General features: G+C 38.4%; 1 protein-coding gene across 1 annotated transcript in view; it reads right to left on the reverse strand.

The window, feature by feature from the left end:
- Nucleotides 1-12,695, reverse strand: part of IGF2BP1 (insulin like growth factor 2 mRNA binding protein 1) — an 82,338-nt gene that overhangs the window by 23,832 nt on the left and 45,811 nt on the right. The window contains exons 3-5 of the mRNA XM_034415506.3: nucleotides 6,632-6,680; nucleotides 5,172-5,223; nucleotides 3,047-3,110 (exon numbers count right to left, since the gene is read on the reverse strand). Of these exons, the coding sequence (XP_034271397.1) occupies nucleotides 3,047-3,110; nucleotides 5,172-5,223; nucleotides 6,632-6,680 (165 nt within the window). The remainder of the gene's footprint in view (nucleotides 1-3,046; nucleotides 3,111-5,171; nucleotides 5,224-6,631; nucleotides 6,681-12,695) is intronic.

Consider the following 12,695-nt stretch of genomic DNA (forward strand, 5'->3'; position numbering starts at 1 on the left):
TTGGCTGGATTGGGCATTTTTATCCATTCATTGAGTCTTTTCCACGGATCTGGGATAGGACGTTGTTTGATGGTGATAAAGATATTGTCACAGGATATAAGCTGTTCTAAGTAAAACTGCCTTTTGCAATTAACTGATAGCGTTTTTGTCAATGCCAATGATGTTCAAGTGGTGCTTTAGATGTTTTAGGATTACACCCAGGCACCTATCACTACTGGCACTATCTTTGCTTTCTTTTGCCAGTCATGCTATTTCTAGTTGCAGTCTTGGGTATTTTGTGATTTTCTCTAATTCTTTCTTTTCTATTCTGCTGATCCAGTTATTACATATTATTTCTACATCATCTATGTCTGGGTGATTAAATGATTTCTATATACTGGATTTTTCGGGGTATAAGATGCACCTTTTTTCCCAAAAAAAGAGGGTGAAAATCTGGGTGCGTCTTATACTCCGAATGTAGCCCTGCCCAGCTTCTCAAATGGAGGTTTCAGAGGCTGAAAAAAGCATTAGAAATGAAGCTTCAGAAAAGGAGCCCCCAAACAGAGCTTCAGAGGCTTTTTTTCTGAAGCTCTGTTTCGGAGGCTTTCAGAGCGGAAAAAAAAAGTTTTTTCTGAAACAGAGTTTCAGAAGTTTCAGAGGCAGGAAAAAAAAAAAGCAAAAAAAAAAAAAAAAGTAAGGCACAGAGCTCACAACCAAGGGACCTGTTGCTAAAATTCACCTCTGGGAACAGCTGACTAGGGGTATTCCGGGAGGCCAATCTACCCACCAATCAGCTTTTTTCTTATTTTCCTCCCCAAAAACTAAGGTGCGTCTTATACTCTGAAAAATAAGGTAATAGCACTTTTAAGGTTTCTTCACACACTTTTTCTGTTAATTCTATTCTTAATAGGTCACATTCCTTTAAATTTATATGACTAACACATTTGGAAAACTAAAAATTGTGCAGGGTACCAAAGGGAACAAAATGCCTTTTTCCAGGTGGACCTAAACTAGGCAGGAATACTCTGGAAACCTTTTTCTCTGCCATGTCCGCAAATCATTATCTTCATCTTGAATCCAGCCATAATTGAGGCAGCCAGACCATCCTTAGCTGTTTTGATGTTATGTAGTATATTCTGCCTTAGGCGGGCAACACAGCCAATCATACCTTGACTATAACCTGACATGTTTTACCAATACTGTCACAGTCTGGGTACCTTAGAAGATGGATCAGCCATAAATTATTCAACACTTTATACTAGTACAGACATGCTCCATATTCCCTGTGACTCTAGTCATTTTGGTTTGGACTGGGTGAGCATAGGACTTTCTGAAAGATTGTTTTAAAAATCCTTTTGAAATATTCCTTCTGAGTTCCTCTGTTAACCTGCTATGTCTCTATGCAAATCTCCAAATAGAAACAAATGAACAGGGCTGGTAGGAAGGCTTATTTTCTGCAATTTCATGGCATATCCCTCAACGGGACCCATTTCTTGTTATTCAAATAACACAAGACTTTTAAGAAAAATATGTATTCAAAAGGAGCTTTATTAATCGTTGACAAACACTGAGTGTGATTGGCAGGAGAGGAGGACTTTCTACCCTTCACAAGGAGCACTGAGTAATGACAGATGGCTAAGCTTATGCTGACTGGGGCACAGGGAAGTATATGTCTAATTCTCTAAACTCACCTCCCTTTGCAGCAGGTTGTTGAAAAAGGAAATTATGATGCAATTTTAGAGAGAGAGGGCAAAGTATAATTGCATTTATAACTTTATAAGATCAGAACTGCTTCTTTTCTATTTCCTTATTATTTTCTGCCTGATCGCTTCACTATTTTTTATTTCTTTTCTGTAGTATGCATTCTTTTTATCATGTTAAGATTTCTTTACTTAGAAAGTGTAAATATGTATAAAATAAACTTGTCTCCTTTTGTCCGAACATATCTAAAAGGAATGTGCACAGAAAATGAGGATACTGACCTTCCCCTGCCTGCCCGCCCCCCAGCTGCAAGCTAGAACAGAGGAAATTGGGACTGGGAACTGGGGCAGCAAAAACGATGCAGGGTTAATTTTCTGGTGGTCTCAAACTGTAGGGAGAGCACCTTAAATGGAGAACAGCCCAAAGACATCAAGAATTGTATATGGCTTTGATAATAGACTGCAATACATAAAGCTAACTATAGATGGGGGTGTTAACATTAACTAAAACTCAGCATGGGACAATCTATATGCAACCAAGCATCACATGTACATTTGCCACTCGGTTAAAATCTGTTATCTGAAACCTAGGTTTAAAATTCTCCTGCCAAGTTCCATGAATTCTACACATTGCCTCCACATAGTGGAGCAGTGAGCAAGGAGAGCAAATAATTCTGTATAGGAAACATTTGCTTTTAGATGGCTAACTAATAATTAATATGTCACAGAATTTGCCAGAGATCATATCTGAACTGGTTTGTTGTTTGATGAAAGAAATATCCATTAATTAATCTTACAAGCAATATTTAACTAAAGCAGCATTCCTACATGCACTTACTAGAGAACAAGTTTTCCCTAACTATTTGGAGTACCTTTTTCTGCAAGAACTCCTGGGCTGCTCCACAAAGAAGGATGACAGTGATGATGATGACAATATGTGACAGGATTTTAAGAACTTCCTTCTCTTCCAGTAGAGAATGGAACAATTTATCCAGGCAAAAATAAGCAGTACCTAACAATATACCTTGATTGTGAGCATCTATTTGTTCTCCTTTAAAAAACTATTCTCTCAGAGCCCCAGAAAAAGACATATGTAATTCAGAGACTCTTTCCCTGATCGTGTCCAAGATTTCAGAGAAGCACTGATCGAGGATATCTTAATGCACAAGTGATAGACTATAATTAGATGAGACAAAGATTCTTAGATAAATAAACCATAAATATGTTGCAGATCTAACAACCTGTCAGAACCAGCTAATATAAATATCTTTCTGTTAGCTTTGAGTTCAGTATTCTGTGCAGGATTATACGCACACAAAAATACCAAACCAGAAACACCTATAACCAATAAAACGCTTTAAACTTACTGTCTGGTCTGTTCTCTGTTAGAGTAGGTGACATTAACAACTGCTGTCTCGCTGTCCGTATTCACTTGCAAATAAAAAAAGGAAGAAAAATATATGTAGTTAAAATGTCCTTTATGGTTAAAATAGCTTAGAATTAGTAGCTAAATCTCCACTTTTCCAAGAATAGCAAAAACATGTAAAATGACTTGTTTATTTTTGGTTTAGTAGGATGTGTGAACCTCACTCATTATAGCTTAAGTATACGAGAAAAACAGACTATTACATTATTTATCACATCGTTATAGAAGTCGTGGTGGCACAGTGGTTAGAAGGCAGTACTGGAGGCTATTTCTGCTGAGGCTGTCTCACTGGCTCAAGGTTGATTCAGCCTTCCATCCTTCTGAGGTTGGTAAAATAAGAACCCAGCTTGTTAGGAGCAATATGCTGACTCTGTAAACAGCTTAGAGACGGCTGTAAAGTACTGTGAAGCGGTATATAAATCTAAGTACTATTGCTATTATTTAGAAATCCTTATTTTAGATTTACAACTTAATCCTGGTATTGATTTAGAGTCATTGTTTAAGATTTAAACACAACTAGGCTATATTCCATCTTCTCATCTCAAGGAATTACAGTTCTCAAGAGTGCTTCCTTCATATGTGGCTGTAAAGAGTTCGACTTCCCCATCATTGTTTGAGTTGCTGAGTATGGGAAAACAATGAATGGTGAGGAAAGCAGTGGTATGGCCATACTCTGATCCCACACAGAGATGCTTCACAATTTAATTTTGAGAACTCCAATACATGCTGACTTCATTCTTGCCTTCTGTGCTAATGTGCGCAAATTAGAAATAACTTTACCCAATAATTTTTGTATTTTCAGAATATCCAAGAATCGCTTTTGATTCCAAAACTGTATTAAATGCATCTTAAGGCATATCAAATGCATGTAAAGAGTACATTTGCTTAAAGAAAAATTAAAAAAAAAAATACTAACAGCAACTGAAGAAATGAGGTGGAATACACTGTAAGCAAACATGCAGGATCAGATGAATCAGAATCAGGGGTGAAATGCTCCCAGTTTAGACCGGATCGCCTGATCCGGTAGCGATGGAGGCAGGTGGTTCAGAGAACTGGTAGCAAAAATCCCTGCCCCCACCCCATGCCCAGCTGAGCTGCACAATCATCAGAGGCTTTTTTTTTAACTTTTAAAAGCATTTTTTTCTACAACCTCTTCGGCCAAAAAATGCTTTTAAAAGTAAAAAAAAAAGCTTCTGATGATCGCGTGGCTCAGCTGGGATCGTCAAAGGCTTTTAAAAGAAAAAAAACCTTTTTTTCTTTTAAATGCCTCTGACGATCCCAGCTGAGTTGCCTGATAGGCAGAGGCTTTTTAAAAAGCCTCTGCCAATCAGGCAACTCAGCTGGGATCGTCAGAGCCTTTTGACAGCATTTTCTTACAAGCTCTTCACCGAAGAGGTTGTAGAAAAAATGATTTTAAAAGTTAAAAAAAAAAATTGGCCACGCCCACCGAGTCACATTACCCCCACCACCACCAAGCTACGCCCACAGAACCAGTAGTAACAAATTTTAGATTTCATCACTGATCAGAATCAATCAATAACACAAAGATATTTCCTCAAATGTATGTCTTTATGAGTTCAGTGAAACTACTTTGCAGTAAACAAATTTAGAATTAAGTTAGAAGTTCCTCCTTCAATCTGTGGCACTAAGATAGATGCAGATATACAGGTTTTCTTCTACTTACGACTGCAACGGAGCTTACCAATTATGATCATGAGTCACGACAGGCATAAAGTGGGTCATCATGTAACTTATCTAATTTTACAACCTTTTTTTGCAGTGGTAATTAAGCAGACCCATTGTTTGCAATGAGGTGTTTCTGCAAAAAAATAGAAGTAAATGTCTGCTTTCAGCAAAAACACAATAAATTGTGGCCATGTGACCAAGGAATGTTGCAAACAGCCATAAATGTGGACTGGGTGCTAAGTGCCCGAAATGTTGTCATGTTTCTGTTAAAGGGAAGCATCCTGCCATTCAGAATTGGGTCATAAGTACCTTGGCTGGAGAGTGTTCCATCATAAGTCAAGGACTACCTCAATTTCCCAAACCTTCTCATGAAAACTTACCTTGTTCACAGTTTTCCACAGTACCATATTGAGCTAGCAAACCATCCAAGACCTATTCAGATTTTTAAAAAAACTACTGTTAAAAACATACGCATACATAAGACACACAAACATGGACATAGAAAAGAGGGAGGGATTAAGTCATGCTTAAAATTATACAAAGCAATACAAAACTGAAGAGGTATTTTCTACTTATCCCCAAAAATCTATAACTAAGAACAAAAACTAGAGACAGCCAAGGCTTTCAACTGGCAATGCAAATCAAAATAATGTAATTATACATTATTACAAGCCTTTCTGCATTCACCTTTACTTGACCCAACGAACAAACCCAAAATGTCTTGTTCTATAACATTTGGACAGGTGAACTCACTTTAATGTTGAAATAAATTGGTTTATAAGTGATAAATATGATGAATACTCAGTTCATTGCAGCAACTGAATCCCACTTTAGATCCTATTTCAAGTTTGTTGTAATGAAGAAAAAAAGGCAAAGTTCACACTGAAATTACTGACGTATTTCTGCAATTAACTATTCTTAGTAGGAGCCTGGAAAGGGAGTCTAAATTGATTCCTATCACAGTAAACAAATTTCAGATTATGAGGTACTAGTCATTTTCTGTTGTAGGCAACTGTTTCAAACCCATTCTTTGAGATATTCCATGCTCTGCTCCCTGCCCTTTGGGCTCACCAAAGTCTATGGGCCTCCTCTGTACTGCACCCTGTCACTGTAGTACTGAAGTATTGTGTGCTGTACTATCTCTGGAATCAATCGTAAGGGCAAATGACTATGGGGGCTCTGCAGGAGTTGTAACTTTGAAACGGGTTCATATGTAGCTTTTGGAGTGTGTGTTGTACCTTCAAATATTCATTAAATGGCCTGTCATATCTCAAGGACTACCTGTATTCTGTCTTGGTTTTTACAAGGCTAAACAAAGATAAGTAACTCCATGATTTCAAATAATGGTCATAAAAGCTTTTCTGTAATTGATATAGATCCTTTTGATATTCATGTGCCTTTTCCATGATCCATCTAATATTGGCAATGTGATCTCGAGTGACATACCCCTTTCTAAAGCTAACTAATACATCAGGTAACTCTTGATCAATGACATTCTGTAGCCTCTGTTTAACGATCTTGAGATAGGGGACAATTTTGGATCCTTATACAATAGAAAAGAATAGCTATCAACTAGGAATTATTATTAGATTTATATTCTGCCTTTATTTTGTACAACTCAACACAACTGGAAAATCTGGTTAAAAATAGTAGTATTTTTCTTGTTCTGTACTAGTAGATGTCGCAGCAGGAGGACAGATGGGAAACAAAGGGAGGAGATTTTCTTATATTTTGTCAGAAACACAAATCTCAAAAGATACCAAAGCTCTTTGAATTAAAAATAAAAACAATTCCTGGCTGAGTGCTAAGCCCACATTCTCTTTCATATCATCAGACTTACCTCCCATCGAAGCTGAGGGGGGATATTTCTTATCTGAATTTTGCGGCTCCTAATTGAAAAAAGAAAAGAAGAAGAAAATTATTTAAATTAACAACATGCTCTATCTTGAAACAATCATAATACTATAGCTTCAGTATACTAAATCTGACTTATAAAAGTACAGATGATCATGAGATTTTATTTATAAGCCTTTTTTGTTTAATAACCATGTGATTGACTTAAAAACTGCAGTGATTCATTTAACATTTAACATTTGTGGCAAAAAAACTCATAAAAAAATCAGGCATCACTTGCTTAACAATCACCTTACTTGGCAAAGGAAATTCTAGTCCCAGTTGTGGTCATATGTCAAGGATTACTTGTATATGTACAAGTACATATACATTCTCTACAGAAGACCTTTAGAGCGCTCCATGGCTTAGGACCTGGGTATTTACGAGACCGCCTTCTGCCACCGATAGCCTCCCACCGACCAGTACGCTCCCACAGAGAGGGGCTCCTCAGGGTGCCGTCGGTCAAACAATGCTGACTGGTGGCCCCCAGGGGGAGAGCTTCTCTGTGGGGGCACCTACCCTCTGGAATGAGCTGGCTCCGGAGATACGGCGGATCCCGGATCTACGCACCTTTTGCGGTGCCCTAAAGACGTTTTTATTTCAACAAGCCGGGCTGGCCTAAACTCTTTTAAATTGTTTTAATTTTTAAACTGTTTAATTATGGGTTTTAATACAGGGGTGCTTTTAACTGTGGGCCAAATTAATTTAATTGGATTTTAATACTGGTTTTAAATTTTGTATTTCTTGTGTTTTATCTGTTGGCTGTTCACCGCCTTGAGTCGTTCGGGATAAGAGCGGTATATAAATATAAACAATAAATAGATAGATCGATCGATCGATCGATAGATAGATAGATAGATAGATGTCAAAGAATACAGCAAATTCTAACCATCTGCTGCCTTCTAACAGTTGTCTGGATATCTGCAATCCAACTATGGTAGCTCAGTAAAAGAAATTTACTTACAAGTAGCACAAATGTTTCATACTGAAGAAAGTAAATAACTTTATATAGAAATGGAGAAAAGAAACAAAATGCATAGCATGAGAGGCACAAGGAATAATCAATAATGACTAAATAGAATTGAGCATTACCATTTGCACTATCTTTTAAACTATAACCAATGCAAAGATGCAATACTATGTAAATAATATGTAATTAATGTATATATGTGTGTTAACACCACGGAACCGAAAAACGTTGAATTGTACTATTATATATTATAATAAAAAACTAATAAAAAAAAAGGAAAGAAAAAAAGAAACGGAGAAGGCATTACTACTTCTCACAGGGTATTATCTCAGAGTTATAACTGCCCCGATAAAAAGTGTGAGAAAGCAGCTTTCTCTACATGGCAAGTTCTTCTAGAGAAAAATCAACAAATCATTTTGGTGACCGCTTAAGGGGCAAACAGTTTATACTGATATAAAAGAGGAAGAATGTTATGATAGCTTATAATGTGACTTCATTGAACTAAATGAAACATTTAGTATTTTGGTTAAGGAAAATATTTATTGAGCTTTTTCCTATAAAACTTAGTAAAAGTTCCCTTTTGCCACATCCAACAAACTGAGTCTCACTGTTCTTCTCTGTTGATACAGATGGATTTCACTTAATAGCTACTCAAATCTGCTTTTATTTTATTTTATTTATTTATTTAGCCAATTTATATATCTGACCATTTCACAAACATGACTCTGGGAGTCATACAGCAAAAACAGTTAAAAACAAATTATCTATTATTAAAAAATAACTATTAACCAGAAATAAAACCAATACTGTGGGAGAATGGACAAACATAAACATAATGCAATATCTAGTAGGCTTCCTTATTCCCATGGTATCCCAAAGTTTTCTTTTTCTACAATACATCTTTCTCCCATATCCATCAGCAACCCTGATTTCACCACCATATTATCTTTAAAAAAATAGGGTCCCTCAAGGAATTGCAGAACCAAGACCTAAAAGGGTATAAAGTAATAAAATGAAAAACTTTGCATCTCTACTTCCTTTCTCCTATTTCCTGCTTGTCATACCCAACTTTCTATCATTCATTTTATTCTTCTCCTTGGCAAGATGATAACATCTGTTTCTTCAGTACCAAGAGTGAACATATAAGAAGAGCTGGACTGGAAGGTGAGTTAAGTGGCAAGAAGGATTACTACATTCAAAAATTGAAGATAATCTCTAAGAGATTGGTCTCCAATTTCCTAGGAAGAACCAGTTTGGTCTAGTGGTTAAAATGCTGGTTAGAAACCAAGAGACTGTGAGTTCTACCGTGTTTCCCCAAAAATAAGACATGTCCTGAAAATAAGGCCAAGTCTGATTTTTGAGGTGGGCATAAATATACGTCCTCTCCTGAAAATAAGCCCTAGTGAAGGGTGGGTGTGGTCAGCACAGAAGCAGCCCTTCCTTTCCCCAGTCAGTTAATGGAAGCTGGGCCCCTTAATCGCAACCCGTGATCAGCTGAGCTGATCGGGAGCTGCCTCTCGTTCTCTCTCTCCCCAGTGTTCTTGGCGCTCGCCTGCCTCCCATCCATTCATCCACCCATCCATCCGCCTCACCTGCAAAGTTGACCCATTAACATGATGAGGCCTGGGAGACATGCAAGCGGAGGAGGGAACAGGCGCTAGCGCTGCTTGGCGCCTTTGGGCCGCTTGCATTCTCCCCCCAGAGGGGCGGGATTGATGGTGCACGGAGGGAGCCTCTCTCTGCCGGGTCCCCCGATAATAAGGACAAGCCCTTATTTCAGGGTTCAAAAGAAAAGAAAATAAGACCCTGTCTTATTTTTGGGGAAACACAGTAGTTCTGCCTTAAGTATGAAAACCTGGATGATTTGGGCACTTACTCTCTCTCTCAGCCAAACAACCACACAAGGTTGTTGTTATGGGGGAAATAAGAGGAGGAAGGAGTATTGTGTGTGTTCACTGCCCCGAGTTATTTATAAAAATAATAAAGACAGGAAATCAATCCACCAACCAACCAATTTTCCACATCATTTAAAAAAATTCTCAAGACACGTGGGTAAATTTGAGAAAGGAAACAGAAATCCTTCCCGTTCTATTTCTGTATCCTAAAAGCTCTCTGATTGTTAAAACAAAAACTTCTCCAGATTTGGTATTTTCAGTGTCTATTTGCATGACAGGATCTAAGTACATGCTATACCTAGTTGAGAGCAAAAAGATCATGTCTCTCTTTTTTTAAAAAAAATCATTATAGATGTTCACAGGTGGTGGGGGAATCCCTATTCAGCTCAAATTTTGTGGGATAGAAAAACTGCAACAATCTAAGTATCATAGCGATAAACTGCAAATTAACTGCATGTACTGCAGAGTATGATAAAGTACGTCCATGTATTCAGCATGTATAAGTTATTCTAAGTCTCTATAACTAGAGATAGCCATGTGATCTGGATAGCTAGACAGTGCTTGGATTTAGCTGTTTTCATTCGGGCCATTTATATTTTGTTTTTTTCTCAGTTGCAATGCGGTGCTTTGTGCCAGAAAGCACATGAGTCAGGACAGAAAAGTGCAAGAGAAACAGCAGCAGCAGTAACTTGATTGGAAGAGTGGACATATGAACAAGTGGGCAGATGCTCCCCTGATGTTTCAGGAGGAGAAATTCATTCACAAGCAAACAATAAGCATTCAAGTCTTGAAAGCGCAGGAGTTCTAGCAATCAATCGCCACCAAGGATCATCCTTAATTAATTATTATTTATAGAGCAAGACAGACAAAATCGGTGAAATAACTAGTTGGTATGGTAATACAATATTTTTTATTTGGAAACTATCAATTTTATATAAATAAATAAATAATCTGATAAAAATACATCAAAATATGTTCCAAGTTGGAGGATGAAAGATATTCTATTGCCCAAACGAAAGCTTTTTATCAGAGATATTTGCTTCTATTATTGATTTTCTGTTTGATTGTGATTTTATTATTGCCCTGAAAAATGGCCTGAAATTTTTTAAAACAGAAAATAAGGCAGATGATTCAATTTTCATAATATGTAAAATAGGACAGCCAAATTTGGGGATGTGAACAATGGCAGTTCTGTCTTTTACCACCATATGAACATTCATGATTTCAATATTTGAGGTCTTTTTTAAGTTCCTAGAAATTCACTTCATAGATAAAAAATGTTTATCTATTTAGATAACTCATATTTAGTCCAATTGAGTATAATAGTGACAGGGTCTAAGCCAGACATACATAACACACTAAGTAAAAGGCTCTCCGGGATCCAGGCAACCTGTATCCAGGCAACCTTTATCAATCTATGTTTGTTATATACCATAAAAATGTTCATTTTTTTGGTAATAACAATATGTAGGAGTATAAAACACACTTCATTTTTTAACCATTTCAAACACAAACCTTCACAAAGCTTCCCACTTTAAATACAAAAATGTTATTCAAAACACAAAACTGGCATTTCATGTCATTCTGTGTGAAATTCCAATTTTTGAAACCCTCTATTGAACTAATGGCTACAACAGCTTTGATTGGCAAGATATGCTAACAGTTCATCAACCAACTAGTTCTGGAGACCCAGCAGAGGGAAACTGTAACTTTGTGGATCTGTGAGTGGTATTTCATATCTTAGACCAGTGACAGCAAAACTTTTTTCGGACGGGGTGGGGGGGGGGGTCACGTGCATACATGCCCACACCTATAATGCAATGCCCCCTGTGCATGCATGCCTCCCCGTTGTGGCCCATCCCTTACACATGTGCATGCGCCCCCCCGCGCATGCACGCACACACACACACTCGTGCCCCATTTTGGGCCAGCAGCCCATTTCCGAACATCTGGTAGGCCTGTTTTTCGCCCTCCCCAGGTTCCTGAGGCTTTCATGGAACCTGAGGAGGGCAAAAACAGCCTCCCCCAGCCCTCTGGAGGCCGGAAATGGCTGGTTTCCGGACTTCCGTTAGGCCTGGTTTTTGCCCTCCCCAGGCTCTGGAAGCTTTCCTGGAGCCTGGGGAGGGTGAAAACGGCTCTTTGCCACACAGGTATGGTATGGTGCTTTTGAGGAATGTCTGTTTGTCCATAAGTTAATCACGTCAATATGGACATGCAAAGGCAGGAAGTTTTAAGAGTTCCAACCTGAGATCAATAGTTCAAAATGCTTTTTCCCCCCTCCTAGTTGTAAAAATGCAAAATGTTTTATCATTTGTGTCTCGGCAAACTGTTTAGGACAGATTAAAGGGCCTAAATGGGGGGCGGGGGAATAGTTCAAAATGCACACTGGGCACAAAAATTAAACTGATGGACCAAAAAAAAAAACAAACAAACAAACAAATAAACAAACAACAACCCAACCAGGGCTCCTGGTGTTAACACTAAAATTCCAAGGATATTACTTGGAAAAAGTCACAGAAACAAGGCAAGGAAAGCATGCAGAGATAACTCTTGGTATTCTTTCCTCTTTCTGTTCTAAATCATAAGATAGAAAGGAATAAGATATGGGCATGGAATATAGCAGGGGTGTCAAACTCAAGGCCCAGGGCCTAAATCTGGCCCATGAGATGCTTAGATCTGGCCCGCAGGGCCACCCTGGAAATAGCAAAGGACTAGCCCACAGTGCTTCTGCCAGCGAAAACGGGCTCCCGATCTCCATTTTCGGTTACCACAGCCTCCTGCAACCCTCTGCCAGTAAAAATGGAGCTCAGTTTTTACTGGCAGAGGGTTGAAGGGGGCCATGGCAGCCGAAAACAGAGCTCGGGAGTCCATTTTCACCAGCAGGTGACTCCGACACAAGTGACATCGAGTTCACCACACCCACCCTGGCCACACCCACTCTGCCCCCCCCCCGAGGTCAAATACAACCCTGATGCGGCCCTCAATGAAATCAAGTTTGACACCCCTGGAATAGAGGAATCAACAACAAACCATCTCTTCCAAAAAGATACACCAGGGATTGCTTTCTGGATTTTTTTCGTTGCCTACACTCTTCTCAGATTTGGACATTTTCAAATTCCATTTTCCCCCCACACCAAATGTGATCC

The sequence above is a fragment of the Pantherophis guttatus genome, chromosome 4 (assembly GCF_059756535.1).
Source record: "Pantherophis guttatus breed Tessera chromosome 4, ASM5975653v1, whole genome shotgun sequence".
Taxonomy (NCBI): Eukaryota; Metazoa; Chordata; class Lepidosauria; order Squamata; family Colubridae; genus Pantherophis; species Pantherophis guttatus.